General features: G+C 41.3%; 1 protein-coding gene and 1 long non-coding RNA gene across 3 annotated transcripts in view; one reads left to right on the plus strand and one right to left on the minus strand.

The window, feature by feature from the left end:
* Positions 1-3679: 3679 nt before the first annotated feature.
* Positions 3680-5281, plus strand: LOC128441909 (uncharacterized). The gene is made up of 2 exons (XR_008338775.1): positions 3680-3883; positions 4725-5281. It is a non-coding gene; the product is annotated as an uncharacterized LOC128441909 (long non-coding RNA).
* pex14 (peroxisomal biogenesis factor 14) overlaps positions 3925-25405 on the minus strand; it is a 43271-nt gene continuing 21790 nt past the window's right edge. The window contains exons 4-10 of one of the 2 annotated variants that reach the window (XM_053424027.1): positions 22014-22139; positions 19784-19869; positions 17664-17766; positions 13784-13881; positions 8388-8479; positions 6134-6599; positions 3925-4796 (exon numbers count right to left, since the gene is read on the minus strand). In XM_053424027.1, coding sequence (XP_053280002.1) covers positions 4773-4796; positions 6134-6599; positions 8388-8479; positions 13784-13881; positions 17664-17766; positions 19784-19869; positions 22014-22139 — 995 coding nt within the window. In that variant the 3' untranslated portion in view covers positions 3925-4772. Of the gene's footprint in view, positions 6600-8387; positions 8480-13783; positions 13882-17663; positions 17767-19783; positions 19870-22013; positions 22140-25405 lie in introns of both variants that reach the window. The other variant, XM_053424028.1, reaches the window with a different exon arrangement.

Raw genomic sequence — 25405 nt, forward strand, 5'->3', positions numbered from 1 at the left:
TGCCTTTGGTTTATGACCAGCTACCAGCAAAGCTAATACAATTCAGTCATTAAGGTTTCAGCTGCATGTTGTGTTAAGTGCCGTTATGAAACTGTTGGCGAACCAAAATGGACGAACATGATAACCCTAAACATTCTACCGGCTACACATCAGCATGTTAGCACTGTCATTGTTAGCATGCTGACATTAGCATTTAGTTCATTACTCTGTCTAAGTACACACTGACAGAATTGCTAACATGGCTGGATTCAGACAGAGTCTTGTTTTTAAAGTTCAAAGGGAAATATTGTATGTGAGGACAACTGTGAATGCAAAAAGCCATGATGCACTCGACTCTCTAAACCCCTTTTGTTTCCTTCTCCCCCCCCCCCCCCTCCCCCGCCCACCTGGCTGCTAGCATGCTTCAGGTGTTCCACAGTCAGGCCCTGTGATTAGTCTCATTTGCACAAATGCTGGCAAGCGCCGCACCTGTTGCCCGTGCGGCGCCTGAAGCCGCGGCCCCTCGGCAGGCTGACAGGTCTTCTCCTGGATAATCCAATCGCCTCACAATAGCCTATCTGCTCTCCACCAGCGCAGCGCAAGGGGCGGCCATTTCTTCTACCTCTTGTCCTCCTTCACGTTCTCTTGGCCACCATTCTCCCGATGGCTCATTATTGGGCCATTCATAAGCACTGTCAGCCGGAGACTACTTCTGGGTTTTTTTTCTCATCCCGGTCTGCCACTGTTTCTCCTCTGCTGGTCTCCAGCGCCTTCCCTTACCTGCCACTGAGGTGAGCACAGGCTTTGCTTCAAGTTCAAAAGAGGCCCCACAGCCCGGCTCATGACAGCCTTCCAGCATTCACACACTCCATTTGGATTTGAAACAGTGCCAGGAGAAAATCAAGTGACACAGGCCACACAGAGTGGAAGGGAGGGAATGTGATCCCACTTGATTGTTGAGAGTTTATATAGCGAGCGATGACAAAGTGCTTTATGACTTTGCAGTGTTCGCAGGGCCCTGCGTTTGAAGCCTTATACAGGCAGAGCCCCCCCCGGTGACCTTGGCTTGTCAAATGTTCTCATTTTCACCAGGAAGGAGCCAGGGTTCATCGGCCACTCAGAGCTGCTGAGCTGCTTTTGGAGAGACAGGCGTGGAGAGCTTTTGGAGGTGACCCATGCTTCCTTACTTACACTGCTGAAAACATTAGTTGGGAAAGGCGTCACTCAGAGGAAAGCATAGGCCGCTGAATTATAATGATGAATATGAACATATTTTCAACAAAACCTAGAGGCCACAGCTACGCTAGCTAAAGCTTGGCTGTACTGCCCAGCAGCGCTTTGAGCTAAATGCTAATATCAGCATGCTAACAGGCTCTCAATGACAGGTGCAACATTTATCATCTTCACCATCTGAGTTCAGAGTGCTAACATCCTAACATTCTTACCACTCTTACTTTGTAATTAGATGTCCATTTTTTGTTATTCGGTTACAAATACTAGTATTGGATGAGTTTGACATTACAGTGGCATAATTATAAACTGCTTTATCCTGAGGAAACCAGGAAAACATGATAGTAATCTCTGATATTTCTCTAAAAGCCACAAATGTCGATCTTAATCACAGTGTGAAGAAAAAGTCATGAGCCAACCTATCAGCTAGATGTTAAGATATTTCCAACTGAAAACCTTGACCTGGTGTTGGCACTAGAACATTTTTTGCAACATGCATCTTATCTGAGAGGGAAGAGGATGTCATCCTTAGGGCTCCTTTGCCTGCATTGTCCATGACTATGCAAATGATTTACAACATTTCCCCATATGTCTGGAAACCATGTTGGGTGAAGCAACCCGACCTGTGTTGCTAGGACGTAAATGATCCTGCAAAACAAAAGCTGGATTAACCCTCAAGGACCGAAGGAGGACTTTACCGGAGTAAAGATGATGTGTGTATGGTGCACACAGAGCCGTGGTGTAGCCCTCTGACTAGCTGCTGTGGGCTAACAACCCTTGCATTGATCCAAGGAGACACTCAGCCCTCTAACCTGCTGAGTGCTCAGTTCCAGTGAACAATGGAGTTCAGAGCGCGTCGATACACTATCCTATTGAGTGCTCTCCGTTTAGCAGCAAGATTGATGAGGTGAAGGCTCCCAACCGGGGAGCCGAACGGTGTCAAAATCAAGGTGTCACTTTGGACAAACAATCCTTCACTACACTACCACATTGAGAGGCGCTAGCTACTGTCTAACCTACCAACTCCACCCAGGAAGTGGATTCACAAAGACACAAGGTTTCTCAGAAGGTCTGCAAACTGCTGTGGAGGCTGTAAAGATTCTTGAAATGTGGAAGTGAATATGAGGGAAGGATAGATGCAGCTTTCTGAACAGGAATGCACTGCAAATCCCCTAAGACCCCTAAATGATGTACAAGTGGATTTATTACAGTAGGTCCCTATAAATCTAAGATTGGCCTGAACTCCAGGGAGAGGTTCATGGATTACAAAGGGATGTGCTATCGAACCTCTGAGAAGTTTATACACCTCATCAATATGTGAAACACTATTGATCATTAGGAGCTTGATAAATGAAATTCATACAACTGATAATATATGGTAATATTCATAATGATGTGTATAAGGAAGAACCTTCTTTTTCAGCCCAGCTTTATTAAGATGAGGATGTTAAGTGGGACATTGTCAGCAAGAGCACAGAAAAGGGCGTCATAGGAAAACAAGCGTCACAGTTTGTGATTAGCTGCTCTATCAATGCTGGGAGTCTCAAGAAATCATCAGTAACCCATGCGTTGCAAGAAATTACAATAAATGACTGAGGCTGACATTCTGAGGATCATTGCTCAACATGAATGAGGCACCAGCTCAGACACGTTCATAAACTTTGCTATAAATTAAAATTAATCCAAGTTTGAGAGATAAGCAATCTCTCAGTCCAACAAATTATCTCAAAGACTATTGGCTGAGCTAAAGGGAAATTCCACCAATTTTCTCAGCATTATAATTGTGAAGAAAATTGTATGAAACCTGTTGTGGCTTTAAAGGGGGAGCAACACAAAAACATATCATGGGTGGCTTGAGGTTACATCATCCCACTACTTGCATAACACAACTCTCCAACTGAATTGTAAAGGGCTCAGCTGCGCCTTGGGTAATACATGAAAAGTTACATGTGGAATAAAAGGATACAGCAATACCGCATGTCAATTTTGTTTCAAGTAAAGTTATCAATAAAAAAATGCATTAAACTATGAATCTATGTAGTATTAGTAGTATTAAAAAAACTCACCTGCATTTTTGAATTATTGCTCTGAAGCTTAGTTAGCATGTTAGCTGTAATTGCAGAACAGCATAGACTGATGGAAGTCTCACAAAGTGAAGATGAGACTGAATGAATAGGATGAACCCTTCTGATACAGGCAACACGGCTTCACTGGTGGAAATGCAAGACCGGCGACTTAGACATTTTATAACGACGCATGCACCTTGTTTCATTTTTCTGTACTGTTGGATTAGGCAATAATAATTAGTTTTAAAACCAAGCAATTAAAAAAAACTATAAGAAATAAGCCGATAATGTTTTCTCTTTAACTTCTTTAACGTATTCAAAATGGAATGGGAAATTCTACTCCCACAACAGAAACCGAAAGACAGACACTGCAAATGCACCCACAGACATAAACAAATCTTCACTTGTTTCGATGTATAACTGTTTCACTTACTCATTTCCAGAGAGAACACTGACAGAAGGCTGAAAGTCCCTGCCTCGTCATGTTCCCTGAACATTCACTACCGGGTGGTTTAGGATTGTACACAGAAGAACTGCAGCACTCGAATCTGTAGCTCAGGAACCTAAAAGATTTATCTGAAGATTTCGGAACTCTCAGGCGTTTTGAGGTGCGTCACTCGATTATTCAAGTTTTCTTATTCCAAAAGGCTCAGTTATAAAAGGCTCAGGTTTATTAACAAATATGACAGCGTTTTACATGGTCTGATTTTATTATTGCCAAACAAAAACAAGAAATTGTACAAATTTACTTGATATGAATATTGCAGGAAAATGTTCCTTCCCCTGAAAAACCACATTTACACAAACAACTCAGATTAAAAGCAAAGACAAAAAAACAACACAACCCACTTAAAAGTGACAACTAAACACCTTTCAGCGTGAGGTTTATGATTCTTATTTTTCTTTCATTAAATATTAATTGAATGGATAGAAATTCAAAGTTGGTACATGTTCCTGTATTAGGATTTACAATGAACACTTTGTTATTTTTGTATACTTCAAAATAAACACTTTGAGGAGACAGATGGAAAACAGTAGCTGAATGAAAAAAAGAAAAAAGGATTTCATAAACAGGATAATTACAGAAATACTAGGTTAATCAGTAGCATGTGTGTTCAGTTGGTTTAGAATATGGATAAACCAAATGTGTGACAGTAATGTACACTCCTGGCTAACACTCAGCTTATAGAAAGGAACAATGACTGAAACCACTGCTAAAAAGCGTTACACCACTCGAACCTCGACTTCTTTTAACCAAGGTTATTCATCCACACAAATGTGTTTCTACTAAAGGAAACATGTAGAGGACACTGCAGCGTTGTTGTCGTCTCATCATTTGAAACTTTGAACACAAAGTACATCAACATGACTAAAACTGATGAGTAGATTAGGACCATTGTCACAGAGAAATGTCCAGTGTCCCGCTACCTTTTCTGTGTTCCTATGCAGGCCGTGTGATGGAGGTGGAAGTGGCACGAGAGCTGATATCCCTCCTTCTCACTCAGGGACTCTTCTTGTTAGCTGGAGACAGAGTGAGTAATTCAATAAGTCAAGAATTCATTTATTGCTTTCCTTTTCAATCATGGGGCATTTTTGTTGTCTTTTTTACTTCCCCCATCCACCTCCACACCAAGATAAAAAAAAGTGATACGAGTTGTGCAACTTCCATCTGTGGCAGCCCTCGTTGTCTTACTGCAGCTTAATTACAAAATATCGGCGCCGTTTTCTGTAAAGATTACTCACTGTAGGAGGCCCTACATAATTTGGACCGGAGGGTTTGTCACAGAAAATAATACAATGCAACTGGGCTTTCTGTATTAGATTTCCAGTTTTAGCCTCCTTGACATTTCAAGCTGCATGAACTAATACATCTGTTATTTGTTGATCATTTGATTATTAACATACTTCACAAACCAAATCAGCTGCCCTGCTGGAGACACAGATACAGCTCAGCAGACAGCGTCTGCCACGCACAAACACACTCACGAGAGATGTACAATTCAGCCCTCAGTGAAAAAGGAAAGCAGGGGGAAAAAACATTTATCTTCCCCTCCTTTGAGCCTATGAACACCCTGACACCGGCATGGAACAAAGCCCGTCATCACATTCTAATCTCGAATTTCAGGGCTTTTATTTCACCCAAATGCCACCCTGCTGGCCTTGTGAATTATTGACAGACTGACACCAATGCGAAAGGACACATAAAAGAGGCTAAAAGCTCCGGCCCTGGAAGAACGTGTCCTCTCCTATTGCCATCACCAGGGAGACAAACTGTGTTAATGCTTCTCTGGAAGCTCACAGTAACTCTGTGACTGAAGTACCAACATATGACTCCTGACCCACAGCTGCAGCTACACAGCAGAGACATTCTGTGCAGCGTCGCCTCTTTGGTCTGTATAAAGCCTTAGTACAATTACAAGGACACCAACGCACAGCTGTGAGTTATCTGATCAAATCATGAAAATTAAAGGCAGTCGGTTACATGGTTAGTTCTGCATGAACCCTCTAAACTCCCTCTGATTTGCCTATTGCCCGTCATTTCCCGGTAACATCACAAAATGGTACTCTGCTCGGCATGCAGTCATTTCGTTTGCATGATGAAAAGCAAATTGAGATAAGCCACGAGTCAACTAGACAATATTTGTCCGTTTTGCGTCTTCTCACGTTCATGCCTACTCCTCATTTTGCTCGAGATTAAGATGTTAGAGAAACAAGTGGAAAGAGACAGTGGAGATAGATTTAAAAAATAAAAAACAAACAGAGCCAGTGTGAGCAGAGAGCAGCAGATTGAAACAAAGCCATCGGCAGAGACAGGAAGTGGTGTTTGGAGAGTGTTTTGGTGCTGTTGTCTAATCCACCTCGCTCTCATTGCTGGCACCCTCTGGTCGCCTCAGTTTGTCCACCTGTTCATTAATCTGTCCATCCCCACCTCGCCGATCTTCTGTCTGCATGCTCAGACCCTCCTCCTCCTCCTCCTCTTCCTCCTCTACATGGCTGACATCATCCTCCTCTTCCTCCTTCCGCTCCTCCTCACCCTGCACTTCCATGCGGACCTGGTCTTTCAGGTCCACGGACAGCGCCGTGCCGTTGCCGACGGTGCTGACATCCCCATTCATAACATGGGCTCCATCTGGGCCTCCCAGTTCATCCTGAGGGTTGTGATGTACATCTTTGACAGGGGAGGAGCTGGCGGACTCATTACTGACAGGGGAGATGTCGCTGCTGCTGTGGTTAAGGGACGTCGAGCTGGATGTTGAAGGTGGCTTCAGGGGAATCTGCCATGAGGGGATTTTAGGAATAGAGGGAGAGGAGGGGAATTGTTTCCTGTGGAGAGGAGGGAAAAGAGAGCGGATCATCACCTCGTCGAAAAAACGTCAGTGATACAAATTTGTGAAAATATATTTCTAATGATTCGACAGAATGCAACCACATATATAACATTTAAAATGCAGTGACGCACACAAAGCATCCCATGTAATTCTCATAATTACAGCAAAGAATGTCCACCCCCCCACGCAGCCAGATGTTCATCACACCTGCTAAAGATGCTCCAAGATTTGTTTAATTACATTCACTGCAGGTTTTAAGATGAAAAGGACAACGTTGAGTCGTAACGGAATCAGTGCTGCTTAGTGGATGAAAAAAAAAAAATGTTTGGAGCTGATTTGGATCATTTGAACAGAACGGGAACGAGTTTGGAGACAGATGGTGATACCGACACCTTATTTTGTGATTGGAGCCATTGCCACTGTGAGAATCCAGATGAAGTCAAGAAAGCAAATGACAAAGGGATTATTACTGATTAGAATGTAGGGGGGGGGGGAGAGACAAAACATCCTCAACTAGACAGTTCTGAGGCAATTTTCATCCTTGCCGGTTTTCTGATGTACACTCTTCCTTCAGACTTCATTACAGACACGGATACCTAGTCATGCATGCTAATGGGCCTGACTGAGCCAGGCTGCACCTGACTAGGATGAGGAACAAAGCTGCATGAGATCTATACAATAAGATCTTAGTGACAAAACGTCTTACATCTTGTATCAACGTGTAAGTGAATGAAATGATCAACTAAAGTATTTTTGTTTGATCAAGAAACAGCAGATTTTCTCAGTGCACATACATCACTCCTCTCGTTGCGGTTTTATATTTGTCTCATAAAATGAGTGAAAGTTGCACAGGAACAATTATGCACGTGCGCGCGTGGTTATCTTGCTCACCAATAAAAGCAGTAAAACACAGAAGAGCAGCTGATGCCTGCAGTATGCTAATAGGCCAAGCCACGTTTCGAAGTAGAAGAAATGCTGCAATCAGTATTATAACCTCTAGTGCCAGTGAGATTAAACTTCTTCGAGATTAATGATTATGCTTTAAGTGTGCAATTTGGAAGAGCAATGTGACATTACGTGTTCTTTTATTTTATTCATTCATACGCAAACACAAACTTTCGGGCCATCTACAACAATTCTCTAATGAAGAAGTGACTACGCCACCATAATGGCTGTTGTGTAGTTACTATTTGAACAGTGTGTTTGTGAGATTTAGAGTCAGAGTTTAAGAAGAATACACAGTACGACAAAGAAAATATTAGCTGAATTTGCAGGCTTTTTCCAGAGCCTTTAAATAAACTGAAGACTATCCCTCAAATAGACTAGGATTCCCTCACCTTATATGAACCCTCAGTACTTCAGTAGTGAGATAACAACTGAAAGCACCGCAAAAATTTGTTAGTGTTCTTTGAGGAAAGATTTACAGTCTCAGTTGACTTATATGTTTAACATGAACAGTCATCAAAAGAAACAACACAAAAGGCTATACTTGTTTTTTTTCGGCTCTTATTATATATACTGAATATTAGTAATATAATATGATAATTATAAGTTTATAATTGTATCTTATTAATATATGCAAACCAAGAGACAAATACAATAAAGGCAAGAGTCATGTAAAAGAGCAGTTATGTGGACAGTTTCTGTAGACAGTAGTTTTATAACACACACGCACGCACGCACGCACGCACGCACGCACGCACGCACGCACGCACACACTTCAGAGAGAGATAAGTACAGGAACACACACTTTCATGTGACAGGGCATGGATAACTCTGTTACCTGCTGAGCAGTAAGCCCTTCAAAGAGACTATCTCTTGCTTCAGCTCTCCAATTGTTTGGTTGTCCAGGATGCGGTTGGTTGAAGATGATGTCTATAGGAAAAACACAAGCGACACACACAAGCACAGTTCAGGTCACGTGCGGTGGCACAACACAAAGTCAATATGTATCTGTTAACAACTCTATGTTCTTCTATTCTCAACAATATGTAATAAATGTAAGGTCATAGACTGCAAGGTAAACAAATATGGTGAATGCTAACGCTAAAAGCCACATGTTTGTAGTCAACACCATGACCTCACAAATGATGGTGATGGCAGAAAGAAAGACAAGCATTCACATGTCAGTCACCTCTATGGCCTCATCTGCTCCGAAACTCCCGCGTGGGAATCATCCTGTTTTTACATAATTTTCCATACTATCTAGAAAAGATTAAGCCAGTGTCCAATGTTTTGGATAATGACTTTAACTTGAACAATGGCCACATTCATAAAGGCAGACCATAGGTTCGCAGTTTGTTCTGTTCTTTTTGTCTTTTATCAAAAGGCATGTGTTATCACACACAAGCATGCACACACACACGCACAGCTTGAAATGCTACAGGGTTTAATAGCAAAATATTTGAATGGCAAAGTGCTTGTGAAAATCTGTCTCTGCAGCCCTTTTTTAGGGATAGGCAGGACTTTGACAGGGGCAGCTATAAAATGATGACTTTTGATAAAGGCCTAAAGAAAAAAAAAAAGAGAGATCACGTGGCAACGCCAATAAATGCAACAATAAAACTGAGGTGTAACTGCTGCAATGACATGTTGACTAATGGATCACAACGTAATTCACAACTCAAAATGGAGACCTTAGGGGCCCAAAATGAACATGTAACTTTTTTGACTTTGCCTCGGAAGAAATCTTGAAGCCATTCAAACGACATTGATTGAACTACTCATAGAAAAATGCAACCTGTAACAAGGTGTCATGACTCTGCATTGTTTGGCTATAGAGTCAAAATGGTTGAGAGGCAGTGATGTACTTAATTGCTCCCCTTTCTGAGTCCATCCCTGAATAAAGAGGATACACATGTGCAAGAGCAGGAGGATAGCATGATTAGACCAGTGGGAGAAAAAGGGAGAAGACAGGGGAAAAGTGGGATAAAAGAAAAGTAAAAACTGTAATTAAGACTCTCCTGACTCACCAGAGGAAGCTTGTTAGGAAGCGTAGACCCCCTATCGAGGGTAGAGGGATAACTTGGACTCTTTTGCTTGTAATTAAATCTAAGAGAAATTAATTGAATCACATCTGAAAGGGATCAGGCTCATTTACAGTGGAAGGAGGGAGGCAAGAGGAGGAGAAGTGAGGGGGAGACAGAAAAGGAGATGAGGAGGGGAAGGTTTTTTTTGTGGCTCTTATCGGTTCCTAAACCTCACTGATAAGGAGCCGTGTTTTAGAGGGAGTGCATTGGAGGCCAGCTGAAGACACTCTTATTACAGTCGTCACCTCATTAGAACCATCTTAATCCCTTGCCTCCCCAAGGCAGCACTATAATAACGCTGGATTCTGCTTCTCTCTAGTTTTACATCGGAAAAAAAATTAATTGCAGAGCTAAAACACTTCCAAAGCACAAATCAGCTGAGGAAAAAAAAGATCTCTCCAAATGACTGAAATGTGAGGATTTCTATGTTCTTCTATCACCTCATGCAAGAAAACAGGCTCTAGAGTAGAATTGTTAACCGCTAGCTACATCCATAATGTGCATTATCTACAGAGCAGCACCATATAATATCTCACATCAAGGCTTGTCACACAACACTACCTCTGACATATGTCTAATTAAGTCTGAGGAAACCTAATTAAATGTTGGTCCAGGACTGAATTTCAGCTTTCAGATACATTATGTCAGTGTTTATACACACACACATTGTGTAAGAATCTTGTGTTAAGTGCAGTAGGTGCTTAGGCGGAGGCTGAGTGGTGGGCTATCAGTGACAGGGAAGAGATTGAAAGAACACATGCCGACTTTACAAGAGGAGGCAACACTTATCCAGTGGACTGCACACAGTGATCAAAAATATGAACGTCTGAAAAAAATTAGCAGCTTTGATTACAAATAGAATCATTTAAGGATTATTTACAGCGATGATCATATTAGAATGCAGACCTTAACCTTTGTATTATTATTCTCACAACAATTTAGTTATAAACAAGAGAATGAGAATGGGTGATAAATCAAAATCAATATTTATCACATTGTTATTTTTCATCAATAGCAATATAACACAAGTAAAATATTTATAGATATATTACTTTCATATTTTATTTTTACATTTTGCAGTGATAAGGTATAAAACATCTCAAATTTGTAAAATGTTTTTCTGTTTATCAAGTGTTTGTCATAAGAAAGAGGTTAAAAACCACGACCTAAAAAAGTTGAATGTTTGCGTCCAACGTGATGCAATCCCTTGAATTCATGATGCGTCATGCTTAGAAGACTGGGATGGAAGTGGATCTTTATCTTTGACCACAGAAATCGAATCAGTTAATCCTTGAGTCCAACTGAAGGTCTGTACCAAATTTGAAGAAATTCCCTCAAAGCGTTCCAGAGATATCGCTTGTGACAACTGGGCCAGACGGACGGACAACCCAAAAACAAAACGCCTCCAAATACACCTATCATTTAGATTTGAAGGTACAACAAATTAACCAACCAACCTAAAATCTTACATTATCATCCACCACTGTACTGACAGGGTATGTTGTTTTTTTTACTGAGTAAATACTGTTAAAGGTGGTTAAGCTGGTAAAGATTTCCTCTAAATGGTTTAAAAGCCTTGTAACTAATACGTCTCGGGTGGGTGCCTCGGTGTGATTGGGGTCAGCCTCTTTCTAACGGTTAACTAAGTGCTTCAGGGGAAAAAAAGGGGAAAAAGATAAACACAGACACATACAAGCAAAGAAAAAAAGATTATCAACTGCAGCAGCACCCAAGGACGGCAACGCATCTGGATAAATGAAGATAAATGCCTGTGGACCATTAGCAACAAGATAGGATCTTTAACAAGCCTTGTTTAAGAGAGTCTGAAGGCAAATTAATTCACAGTTACTCCGCCGGCAGACAGTGTGTTTTCGTGTAACACATGTATATTTATGATGGAATTAGTTTCAAAAGGAAGTCCCCAGAGGAGGGTTTTTGAGTCGAAACACTGGTACAATGCAATTGATTTCACTCTACTTATGCGCTTTCCCACTGGCAGTGTCTCGCGCAAGCAGGGAGGCGGTTTCTAATCTTCTCTGTAGTATCCACTAATAAAAAGAACAATCAGTGAGTTTAGACAGCGGGGCAAACACTGTTAACAGTCAGATTTGTGATGATAATGGCGCAGAAATAGACCTCACTGTTTAACATCAGGGATGAATCATCCTGTGGCAAATCTCTCCTTAACACCTGCGGTAGAAAACAGGAGCATTTTTAATGACAGAGTCGTCATAGCTGTGAAAATGGTGAAAAAGAGAAACTGTCCCGGGCTCTAAAGTCTGGAAATGTGCAGCATCAGCGTGTGTGTGTGTGTGTGTGTGTGTGTGTGTGTGTGTGTGTGTGTGTGTGTTTGGACATGAGTCAGTTTGTCTGAACTCACTTCCATGACGAGGTCCCCAGTTTAGGGACAGTAAACACACTCCGCAATTGAGCGGTTTCCAAACTACGAGAAATGTTTACTTAGCAGCTGAGGAAACAGAAGTCTCCATGTGTTTCGGGTTAAAGGCACATTTCCGTGTTGAGAGGTATAATTGCTAAGCATGGTGCACTTTGAGCAGCGTGGTGAGGCAAACCCCAAAGCCACAAACGGTGAATGATAAGTAGCTCGCCAGCTCCAACATGTGTTTCTCATCAAATATCACGGACCTGAAAACAATTTCCCAATTTCCCCCATGGCCCGAGACAACAGAGGGCCTTGTGCCGGCTTGCAGGGACAATTTAAGATCTACGCTATAGCTATAAAGCAGAGTTTATGATTTGTTTAATGGGTGTTTTGATGTGAAATATACTTTTTATACACTACTGCTGTCCAACTAGGCACTCATGGCAAATGAAGTAGACACTTTTTAATCCAATCTGTGATTTGGAGATGACGAATGAAAAGAAATAACATCCCTTTTCATTCTCCCTGAGACAATACCGCAGCTTGGTCTGTTTCACGGCAGCGTGAGATCAAATCGGATCATCTCTTCCATGTATCCACACGGGCGGATATGGGCTTCCACCGCTTTTAACACCAGAGAGACTGTGTGGCTGAGAACTTGAAACAGCACAAAATTAGCTATGAGTTGTCAGTTTTTTATGAATCCAGGGGAAAAGATTCATATTTTTCTTCCTCGTTTGTGCCGAAGCAGATGTGGCTGCATATGTTTTCCTGCAGTATCCAGATGCTACAGTGAAACACCCGTGTGCTTAACAGCTGTGGACATAAAATATTGTCTTAGATTGTCTCTTCCAAGGCACTTTTTAAGAGCCCAGAGATCATAAAATGATTTATGAGCGGCGTCGTAAAAGCAAGAAACATTTCATCCTCGCACATAAGTTTTTAGAACAATCGCTCAGTTCGATTCACCTAAACACTTACAATTCTGAGTAGATTATGAACACTGTCTATAAAAATCAAGGCGAAGAGGAATGACCATACGGTAAAAGATTATGGTCCCATGATGAGATGCACCATACTATTTTGCAGCTTGTGTTCTGATGATATACAGTATAATAAGGCTGTCTGTCTCAGGTCGTTATGACTCGGGGTAGCGAAAGAGATTTTAGTACACAGAGTCGTCAGGAAACCTTTTCTCTCTCCTCATCAATCTGGAGATTTGAACCTGAGACTTTACGTTTACTGAGCTCTTCTGTAATTTCAGAGTTACTGCCTGTCGAGCTTCCCTCAAATCATCCATCGCAATGTAACGGACTCTAAAAGGGTACAGTCTGCAAACTCTTCACGACTGAAGAAGAGGAAAGTGAAACTAGTCAAGTTGTTTTTAATCTAATTTCTATTTGTCTGCAGTAAGATATATTATTTGTTAATAGTTTTAACAAAATTCTACAGTGAGATGGTAATGTTGTTATAAAACAGACATAACCTGCCAGAACGTATATGATTGAATATGTAGAGAATTTCATAAGCCTTTTTCAGAAAAACACTCGGCACCAATGGGGTCTGCACTTTGTCCAGTATCTGCATTGATTAATGAACCACTGCTCAAAACGTCATTTGAATCCACTGAACATGTTGAATGAGAAAGTAGGACAAAGAAAGAAAAAGGGTCAGAGTGTCAGAGTTTTAAGTAAAACCAATGATGTTGTAGTTCAAAATGAATAGTGAAGGGTGCCCAGTAGCTGATGAGATGGGTGTCTGCTCTACCTCTGCTGAAGTCTGTTCCTTCGAGAGCTCTTGGATTTTCTGCTGCTGCTGTATCAGGAGCTCCTGGACAGTTAGCAGGGTCTGCTGCAGCTGGCTCACTGTGGAAACAAGCAAAAGAACAGATGGGAAATTCAGCAAATTTGGAAAAAAAAAATTTAAAAAGGAAGTGAGATTGTGTGATTAGGTTGTTTTGGTGGGTCACAACTGAATAGATCTTCTTTCCAGAGATGACAGAACTGATAGGATTCAACTCATGTTACTGATCAAAGCTGTCCTCTAAGAATTGTAATCAAAGCTAATACCCCGTAACTTTAGTCGCAGCTTTTTGGTCCAAGGCGCTGAGGGTGGAGGGTGGGAAAGGGTGGGAAGGGGGGCCACATAGGATGGAGATATTAATCTCTAGTGTCTGAACTTAAATCAAATAACAGTCTCTAACCTTCCATTATCCATCCAGACACTGCCTTCTAATGCATCTTAAATCCTCAAACGATCAACAAAGGAAAAAACAAGGCTCCTGTTTGGGAGGAGGCTGCCAGACAAAATGTCCCCCCTAATCCTAATAAATATTGTTCTTTTTCCATTGACTTTGAAGATTGAATTAGTTCAAGTGTTGGTGTTGGATGTGGGTGTATGATTTCAAATAACACCAGGCACAGTTTGTTGCCCCCTGCTTCCAGTCACGCGTGTATTACCAAACAATGCATTAAGTTTCCCCGAGCTGATTATATTACAGAAAACCAATAAACATTCATATAAATCATGGGCGTGTAAAGTGTTAAATCAAGCCTAATAGGATTAACATCAACAGATATTGTGGCGGTCCACTACTGAGGTTGTCAGGCCAATGGTTAAAAGCCTGAGCTGCAGCCGGCTGGACGGGATGTAAAGAGCCCCTCCCCCTCCTCAGGTTAGAGACAGGCTGTGTTTCTTTTGAAAAACCAACACAGACAAAATATTTGATCTTTCAAAGACACTAATATCTTGTAGTGACACCTGTGTTTAAATGGGTGGGGTTGTATCAATATAGGTGGGGTGCTGACACGTTTGATCTTTTCATACTCGCAGAATCCTGCAGAATACGGGTTTGAGCAGGATCGTTGGTTGGGGCTGAAAAAAAACAATGTGAAAACAGTTTGCTGCTCGGTTTGTGATGCAGAGTGTGACCAAGCTTTCCGAGGACGGCAATAAAACTAAAATACCGCGGCCATCCCTGCTTAAAAAAGGTGTTACGGTGACAGGGTGTGCACGCTAAGCCAAGAGCTGCCCTATTACCCTCCGATTCCACCCCACCACAAAACAGCTTATCCAGATGCGTGGGTCAGTCTGCCAGCCTGTAATGCCGTACCTCCTGAATTACCATTGGCACCGCTTTTTCAGCCACTTCAGCCAAGCAGTTCACAGACTAACTCTTTTCATGTCTCTCCATAAAGTTGACTCTTTTGTACTGCTGAGACACTTGACAAAAATGCACAACTTCTTATCCGTAGTAGTCACAGATATGGAGCCAAAAATAATGAAGTCGGTGACTTTGGCCCGGCATGAATCAAGAGGCGGCTGTTGCTGTGATGTGTGCGTGTGTGTGTGTGTGTGTGTGTGTGCGTGTGTGTGTGTGTGTGAGAGAAAGAGGAGAGACGGAGGGAGAAAGAATCAGAGACAAGATGATGTGTGAGGCTTGCAGCTGCTGTGTGGAGGGCGCACATTGTGTATTCAGTAAATTATTCAGTAAATACCTCAATATAATGTACACTACATATGTCCAGGCCTGTCTCTGTCTTTAATGGCCAGCTGGTCACCAATATGGCTCCCACCAACAAAGAGTGCCCAAACAGCCGCACAATTCCATTACAGCCTGGCTCCGCTGAAGGAGTTCCAAGATCCATTCATTAATTGTCTGTGTGAAGTTGTAGGCAAATCATAATGGGAGTCAAGGCCCTTACTCTCGAGCCGGGGCTGGTGAGAGAGACTAATGTAGTCCCCATTCAAAAGAATACATCACCTCATTGCGCCCGGCACTAGAGAAATACATGAACTTTAACAAAAGGGGGTTCAAGCAATTGGCAGCAGCAAGGCAGTCGGCCGCTATTACTCAGTGCAGCGAGGAGAGAGGGAGTGAGAGGGAGAGAAAGACAAAGGGAAAGCAGGGGGAGAAAACTCTCGATGTAATTGCAACCCCTCTCCCAAACTGTTAACTACAACAGTCATTAACTACAATAGCAGCTTGGCTACTGCAGTCATAGCAAATTAGTTCCCCACACTGGCTGAAGAAAAGGCCCATGATTTTTTTTTTTTTTTTTTCCCCACTGGAGGCTCACCTACTCGCGGCAAACACAGGAGGACTCTTATTGTGAAATCCTGTCGTTACGTGCAAACAAAACAGGGTTTGTACTTTGGCAAATCTCCAAATATGTATAAGTAGAGTAAGAACTGGTAGTGAAACACACCAGAGGAAATGTGTTTGCATAGTTGGCAGAAAATGACCATAAAGGAGCATATATTTGTTAATCAGATTCAGGGTGACACACCTCGCACGCAATCTCACACAAATTCTAACCCTCCACCTGCGTGTGCCAGCCAGAAAACAATAGCATGGGCGTGGCTGGATAAAATTATAACAGCACTATTTTCATCTACACTTCGTTGGTTCGTGACAGAGGATGTAAACTCCAACTATTTGTTTTAATAAGGAGATGATTGAAAGTCAAACAAGACTGTATTTAAAACTCAAAGGCTTGCATTTATGATTCATGTGTGGCTCATTATTTCCTCTCTACCGTTTAAAACTCCCATAAATACAGGTGTAATAGTAGTCGTTACTGTTTTTCTACAATATCAAGAACAACTATATTATTAAAAAAATATTAATTTGACAAATGAGAGGATTGCATAACTAACACTCATTTAAGGGAGGAAAAACCTCTGAGGTAAAGGTTTTTACCTTACTTGACATCTCAAACAAACAGGATACAATAGATTCACAAATGAATGTAATCTCATGAAATCTAAAAGGCAATCCTTTTGCTTAAAATCTTATTTTATATTTAACTATTCATATTTAAGAAAAATTTCTTGTTACCTGTTATTCTTGATATATTTTAGGCCTCTGAGTTCTTTGATTAAACTTCTTTTAGTGATAAATTTGTCAAATTAATTTTATTAAGTTTTTTCTTTTCTGCCAGGCCGTCCATCTCAAAGGTGGATTGGTGAAAACACTCTCCGGTTCTACAGTACAGCTAACAAGAGCAAACTTTCTCGGAGTGCCTCCGTCATTTACGCCTCCCTGGATTTTTAATTATACTGACAAAGAGCTGGGAAAGCATCTTTCTCCCTACCTCTCTCTCCCACTCTCCATGTCTGACAGCCAGGTTGAGATTCCTCACCTGTCCAACATGGGAGCCGCACCTGTCACCGTACACTTAATCACACTAGGGCCAGTGGTGAGCCCAGACGCCACACAGTGCCATGCTGCACGCACGCACACACACTCACGCCACACACACACACACACACTAAATTAAATTGAACTTTCTCACCACCTATGGGGAAGAGGGTGGATGATGATGATGGTGGTGGAGGTTTAGAATGGGGGGGGGATAAGTTGGTGCAGGGGGAGACGGATAGTAGGGGGGGGAGTGAGAGAGGATGGGTGGAGGAGAGAAAAGTTGTCATTTCCCAACTCCTCATTAATATTCCGAGGTTAAGAGCTTTTCAGCGAAACGTAATTAATTGAGCCCGAGCCTGACAGTAAACAAGCAATTTCAAATTAAAGCGAAATGACAGCAGCGTCATTTGTTAAAAACGTGCGGGGCCCCCCGATTTTGGCGACAGATAAATGAGGGAAAATGTTAAGGAGGGAGAAAGTGATGAAGATATTAATCTTCACCTGTCTGTGTCAGCGTGCCACTCATTGCCGCAATGTTGCTCTCCATCCTCTGCAGATGCTTCTTGTCCTCTCGGCTGCCCATAATGAGGGGAAGGATGTATTTCTGCAATTAAAAAGCGTGGCACAAAATTACACTTCTCTTCAGTGGGAAGGCACAGAGAAATGAGAAAAAGACAAGGCCACCTATACTTGGCCTTGGAGGGTCAAAGGCATTGTTTTATCAGACTAATGCCTAATTGTCTAAGCTGCATGATTAACTGCATATTTAAATTGTGTCCAAACAACTGAAACAGGTATGTGTACAGATCTGTGATGAAACCATCAGTCAACTAGAAAATTAATCAACACTTTTAAAAACTCATTAGCTATTGAAGTTATTTATTAAGAATTAATGTTAAATATTGTTGCTTTGCTGTATTTAATACCATTGGAGATGAAATATCTTTGGGTTTTAGACTCTTGGTTGGAAATAACAGTCCTTTGAACATACAACTTTTGGTTCTCTTTTTTTATCATTTTAAATTAAAAATAAATTAAAAACTCACATTGATCTATAATTAAAATAACAGACACTAAAAACACACCATCGGAAATGTAAATGAATGACACCCAGAATGGCACAGTGAAACCAAGAGACAAGCCTACAGGGAAAAACATGGTGGTGAACAGTGAAAATAGTCCAAAACCAAAAACAATGTCACATTGTTTATCATCTCTCTTCCACTGAATAAGCAGAGCTCTACCAAATCATATGTACGTGTGACAGCCAAATGAGGGTGTTTTTTATCCAGTGTGAGTGATGCCCAGATGAGCAGCTTGTAAGTATGCGTGTGTATGATTGTGTTTGCGTGTGTGCAGAGCCGAGTTCGCCAAAATAAGAATGTCCAAGTAACCGTGTCCCCACAGTTCATTGTCCCCACTGAACTGTATTGAAAATCATTGGTTTTTAAGGCTGGATAAGGATCTCATAATCCCTCACAGCCAAGCCAGGTTTTCTCTCCAGCTCAGGTGGCAAGCAGACACACCAGCGCAAGTAATAAACACTTTTTAGAAAAATAGATTAAATGAGTGTCAACACGTAGTAATTAATAAGTGGGTTGCTGTGAGCGTGATGTTTACAAGGTGCACTATAACATAAATAAAGTATGGGCAGAAGCTTGGACATATGGTGCGACTGGCGCTACGCTCCAGTGACATGACAGCAACCTGTGCCGTCCCGCCAGGGAATCCCACCTCCCAGGCGACCAGTGGCTGGCAAAGCCTGCTGCATGTGGGATCAACAGTGGACTTGTACAGTGCATGTTTTTGTCAGTGAAAGACTGCACTGATAGAGGAAGAAGAGACAGGAGACCCTGAATGTGCAGCCTTATGAAAGTCTCTGTATAGAAGAATGAAATAATAGGACATAACAGGATCTAAAGAGAAGCCAATATGTCTGACAGGGTCAGGTAGGCATATGCATGTACACGAGACGTGCTCTCTTTCTCGCTCTTACAGACACTGAGGAGAATGGCCTGTCATCCAGGCCAAGAGCTACTGCTAGAGCTCCTGTCCTCCTCTAAAACGAGAGTAATGGCTTCCACATGCCACTCAGACTACTACTAACAACCACTATGGGATTAATGTCACCGGGGACAAGGGGCCTCATGAGCTCATGTTCAAGGGCTGCTAAGCCCGATAAAAACCAAGGTGATTATTTTTAGACAGTAGGACAGCAAAAAAATTGCTGTGTGCTGTGTTAGCAACTTTATTTTTTAGAGGAAAAAAAAAAAAAAATATATATATATACATATATATATATCCGAGAGGAGGAGGGAAGGTGAAGTTAAAAGAGGGGGTTCAAATGAGATCATGCTTTGACGTAAAGCAGGGTAGCTTTAATAACAAGACCAGAGTGATGTTACGTACTGCAGAGGCGCCTTCTCTTCAAGCACCATAATTCATCATAAACTGATTGACTTGCTAAGCCCACCAATTTAAATGTAATATCAGCGAGAGGCAGTACTGACAAATCTTAGGATGCAAAGCATAATATGTATAACAAATTTTAGCGAAACAGTAACTGTGAAAACAAAGTCGGTGCATGGTCTGAAGGGCAGGAGAGGCAGGGTGTGACTTGCCTTGTAAAGTTGATGAAAGCCAAAGGCGATGCCCACCATAATGATGGTGAGGGCACCGTAGTCTCTCCATCGGTAGCCTGCTGGACCTGGAGAACAGGATAAAACATGTGGTAAAATACGGATTTGGAAAATGACTTAATATCATTGTCGTTTTAATGTGTGCATTAATCTGTGAACAAACTGTGGCATGAAACTTAAAGCATGTCATACCTACTTTGGAATTTTATTTCATAACTACAAACCACATACACATTTTTTCAGATGATTTTTTTTATACATATTTATGTATTTCCTTGCAGCAATCAAAAATACATTCTCTAATCCCGCAAAATGGTTTGCACAATGGTTGGCAGAGTATGTACAACCCTTAATAAATACTGCATAACCATCGCAGAGACATTAAACATAACAATTAAAGCATGAGTTTGCAAAGTAACAAATCGCAGTGGAAATTCTCTGATCGAAAAGAAAGGACTTCATTGTCCTGCACTTATTTTGGGAGTGGGCCAAATGCAGTGTATACCATTTAAATAACTGCCATGAACAAAAAGGTGAGTGAGCGAGTGTTTGTGTGAGAGAGTGTGTGTGTGTGTGTTTAGAAGTTGATTGTCTTGCTGAGTGACAGATAATGTGAAAGTGTGTCATTGTGCAAGCTGTCATCTGGGTAGGCTAACTGTCTGTCAAAGTGGAAATTCCCCACATAAGAGATGCATTCAACTGAAAATGTCACTAAACAACAAACAGGTTTGGAGGAAATATATGAGGTTTTCTTTGATTCACTCTGGTGGGGCCCAAATGAAAAGGAAATGATCAGAGGCTGAGCCACTTAAATGCATGCATGATATTCTGTAGCGGGTCTGACATATCTTATTGGGTTATGTGGTGCCTATTGACAGGATAAAGGTAAACCAGATTGATCATGTGCCTTAACACTTGTGGGATTTGACATGCAAATAAAATGAGACGTCACATTGGACTATACGGTACATTTTCAAGGTTAATGCTATTTTACTCCTCAGTCAACTTACTCAAGGGCACGTTTCATGGCGGCAGCATTCAGGGCTGAAACCGTAACCTTTCCTATCTAAAATTTGAATTATTCTCCAACATCCATATGGTAACCACATAAATTTGGGTCTTCATCAACATTATAGCTGCGATATACTGTCACCTATCCCAGAATACCGTGCTTCTAAAAGGCCTTGGAGTCCTTGGGATAGGTGGTTGACCCTGAACAAGCCTCACTGCATCACCAGGGGTCTTCACATGCTCTCCCCCCCCCCCCCCCCTTTAGGACCTTTCATTCTTCCCGTCGCTCCCTTTTCCTCTGCCACTTCCACTCTGCCATCTTCCTTTTTTTATTTGGTCACTTAAGCTGTGGAACTGTGGTCTCCATCCCCCGTTTTTCCAATCTCCTCTCAAATTTATTGGGTTCAGTGGAGGCCTTCCTGTCCTTCTACCGTGTGGAAATAGAGATCAGAGTATCCATTACTTGGACAGAGATGGATGCGGGTCCCCGTGCACCGTCCCCATAACAAGGACATCAAAGAGAAGTAGCCCCCTCTTTTCGGCATGACCCCCCCATACAAGACTCCCCGCTCTCACCTCATTATGCAGCTGCCTTATAGCCGTTTTGATATAAAACCCCCCACTATGGACGGAGGGCCGCTAGTCTCCCTAACTACATGGCCATCCCATCAACATCACTTTCATTACAAAACATGAGATGCCGGGGGAGTCAAGGACAGTGTGGTAATAAATGAGGGTGGAATACATCTGGAATCATTGTCATATGGGTTAAGCATTACGCGGACTTCATTCTGCATTGGTAAATCAGTGGACAGCACTCATAACCTCCTGAGGTAATAAAGATACAGGTTGTGGTGTGGGGTCCTGCCAGGGTGGAACCCCTTGAAAAAGAATGGCATAGGAGACTTCATGAGCTTGTGCTGTGCAACATTGTATTACCTGTGTTTTATTTCAAGTCAAATGTTGCAAGTCTGTAATCCTTGTAATAGATGGAGCAAGGAATAATCCTGTTTAATGGGTTTAAATTAATAAAAACTAAAAGGAAGATCTCCAACCGCAAACCTGCTCTGGACAAGGGTCAAAGTTTTAAATTGACTCAACTACAAATGCTTTTCTCCCCAGGTGAGATGGTGAACATAAATATTAAATTAATGTATATGCAGCGTGTACTAAAGGGAAGAATAAGGCGTTGTGCACTCACTGTGAACTACAGGAACCAGCTGAGTTGCGTGGAGTGGATGTGGGGGTCCCACGGGGCTCAGGGCCAGGACTTCTTCTGTGCTTCCGGAACGCTGGATGGCCAACTCTACCTCTTCATCCGTCAGCCCTGAAATCAAGACGCACACCTTTAAAGTCATTTCAAAAGAAACTGCAAAAACTGTGTGTTAATGGGAAACACCAAATGGCTCCTTGCCTATCATAATATGAACTTAAATTCTTCCCAAGTTACCCACAAATCTTTCAAGTACAACTTAGAAAAAGTATGTCAAATTTTTTATTGAATTTTACCTACCCTATTCTGAAAACTATATTTTCATTTCATGATTCTCAATGGGATTCTCCATTAAGAGTCTCTGTTTCAGAAACATCTATCAAAGACAGATAGTGTGGAAAGGTTCACACAATGAAATCGGAAACTCTGCTAGCCTATTAACTGCCACCAAAGGCAAGGAAAATAAGAGTCTGTCCACTTCTCCAGTTATATTTCCCATGTGGAGATTTCATACACCCCAGACAGTGAAAATGCATTATTTTAATTTCTTCATTGTAATGTAAATGTATTACATAATTTTGCAAATGCCAATATAATTTAATCTTCAGATCTTTTTAATGATTTTAGTGATGATTAAATTGCAAAGGGCTCCCTGATGGAGAATCAGAGGGGCGGCAGAAAAAAATCTAATATGAACATCTCCTTTTGTGGCAAGAAAGGATTTTATTCCAGACGCCATATGCTGCCATTGCTCTGGGTATCATCTTTTAATGAGCATCTTGGTCTAAACAAAAGGAAAATAATTACAACTTTTGATGAAATACAATAGAATACAACCTTAACCAATTAAATGTTGTTGAAATCAAAATTGATTAGTACCTGCTGCATTTCTTAGATATTGATAAGCAGTGTTAACTAAATCAGAGGTTTACATCATAGTGTTGTAGCATACTGCTCATTGTGGCTAAGCAGGTTGTCTCTCCTAACATTTTGCCATTATTTCTGAAAGCCATTTCCTGTGCTTATTGACAGAAAATCCCCTTTGTACCAGAGCCTTTTACTTGAGCTACTCCCTCAGGATTTAGAGAATTTACACAAGCTCAGAATAAGCTTCCTCTGTGTTTTGAGAGACATCCAGAGAAATTGGAAAGGGTTCACTTCTAGTGTTTCAAGAGAAGGCTCTTAGTTTCATTAAAAGTGACCGCAGAGAGCCAGATCTGATACTGACCTCCTGAATGGACTACAGAAGAGAAATGTACTCTAGTGAAGAGTGCCAATGATTTTTACTGTGTAAACATATAGGGCCTTTCATTCTTAAACTCTTATGTGGACAATGCGTCTTAGTCAACTGACTGTGTTACATTGTTAAGAAATGTGCTATATAAAGTTTATTATATTGTGTTCCTTCAGATGAATGAGATATTATGATCAAGATGTTTCCTCACGTGGGAAATTCTGTTTAAGCAGTGGGTCAGGTCTCAATAGCAGGTTCAACATTAATATGAAATCCCACTTTAACCTAATCCTGTATCAGCAGAACTAAAAGCATAAAGGAATTTTTTGATACTCTACCACGCAGCTTATGCCAAGGGGAGGTCCCTGCCGTCACTTATTTAAATGCTCCAAGGACTTCAAATGGCCATGAAAATTGTTGAATAATTGAAGGCAAATATTGGCCAGCCTGTAGTCTACAGCAGGTCCTGAGTGCCAGGAAGTGGTGTCACCATGTGCTGAGTTTGTGCAGTCAGACTGCACTGTCAAATAAGCAATAATGTGTCCCTGGACTCCTGATTCATCTGACCACAGCAGACTACATGGTGGCAGACTATTGAGTGAAGCTTATGAGGATCTCAGTTTCACCGAAAGAGAAGAAATAAAAACATGCTTTTAGTTTTTCATTTCACCTTGAAATGTAAAGTTGATGTTTTTTTTGTATCTACATTTAGGATGCAAATATATGTACATTTTAATGGGGGTTGACATCTTTGATGTTGTATATTCAGCAACTGAAAGGTGTTTTTTTTATCATGTATTAAAATAAAAAACATGGACAATCCTTAAGCAGTTTTTCTAGTCAAATTACAGCTAGCTAAGTTGTGTGTCGCAGGCTCTGATGTATTTTTTTTTTTTTTTTTTTTTTGAGGGGAAGACAGCACCAAAATGAAAGGGCCCTTAGATCCAAAAGAAAAAGGAACAAGGTGAAAGTGAGTTTTACATATAAAAGGAAAAGACCAAAAAGGGATTGTGAAATTTATTATAGGTTCCAAAACCTGTGGAATGACCCCTGGACCTCTATTTCAGATCGACCTGTGTGGAGATGAATTTTTAAGACATAAATTACAACTAATGACGACACCATAAAAAAAGAACAATAATGGAAAGCTATTCTGTATTTCATTATACTGTATTATTTGGTGCACCTGATACACACAGTGCCTGTTTATGAGTCACCGTATTAGCAGATGCTCAGCCAAAGCATTTGCTTTGACCTTGCCATTCTCATTGGGGCATGAAATTACGGTGCTGGCACCTCGATATTACAGCTATAAATACTGTAAACTGCATATCTGGGCAACGTTTTCTATTGTCTTTCAACATAAACCTGATCGGTATTTATTTAAAGGAAAACCCATTGCTCGTCAGGTTATTTACAGCTCTATTTTCAGTGCCTCGTATTCTCTGGGTATTTTTTTAAGGGCAAAGAGGCAGCAAGGCTTCGCATTAAATCCATTTCTCGGATTCTGGCACTTCTGGATTTTATGGGTCAAGACCTAGGCCGGACAGCCAATTATAAAAATTGCTTACTAAAATATTTTGGGTGGTAAAAGGTGAATGCCTTTTTCGCTGTCCTCCAAGGCATGAATTATGATGTTGCCCTTGACTGGAAATTACTTACATTTTGAATATCGTATTTAGAAAAAAACGAAATGCACGGCAGGGGTCATAAATAGATGGAGGTCAATGGGTTATTAAGAAGTCGAGTGCAACTTCAACCTGTTTCTCATGGTGTGCTGGCGAAGGAGATTCTACATGTCATTTGGTTCACTACAACTGCTTGAAAATGGCATGCCCTAAATAATGACCACTCTCATAGAGTATTCATTTATGTATTAAAAAAGCGGACTCTGCTCTCATTTCCCTGCTTTATCGCCTTGTACTGATGACAAAGTAGGCAAGGCCTAGGCTAGGTGGCGCCGTGGAGTAATTTATAACCACATCAATCCCTTTACCTTCTATGCAGGCCTTGGTCATTGTCATTTTTGTCCGAGAGGTGAGTCACATAACCCCACTTACAAACAGGATCCTATTAATATCTGGAATGATGAACCTTACCCTTACCTTCATACCAGGTATGGTAATAGACCAATAGTCTACCTGTG

The sequence above is a fragment of the Pleuronectes platessa genome, chromosome 6, assembly GCF_947347685.1.
Source record: "Pleuronectes platessa chromosome 6, fPlePla1.1, whole genome shotgun sequence".
Taxonomy (NCBI): domain Eukaryota; kingdom Metazoa; phylum Chordata; class Actinopteri; order Pleuronectiformes; family Pleuronectidae; genus Pleuronectes; species Pleuronectes platessa.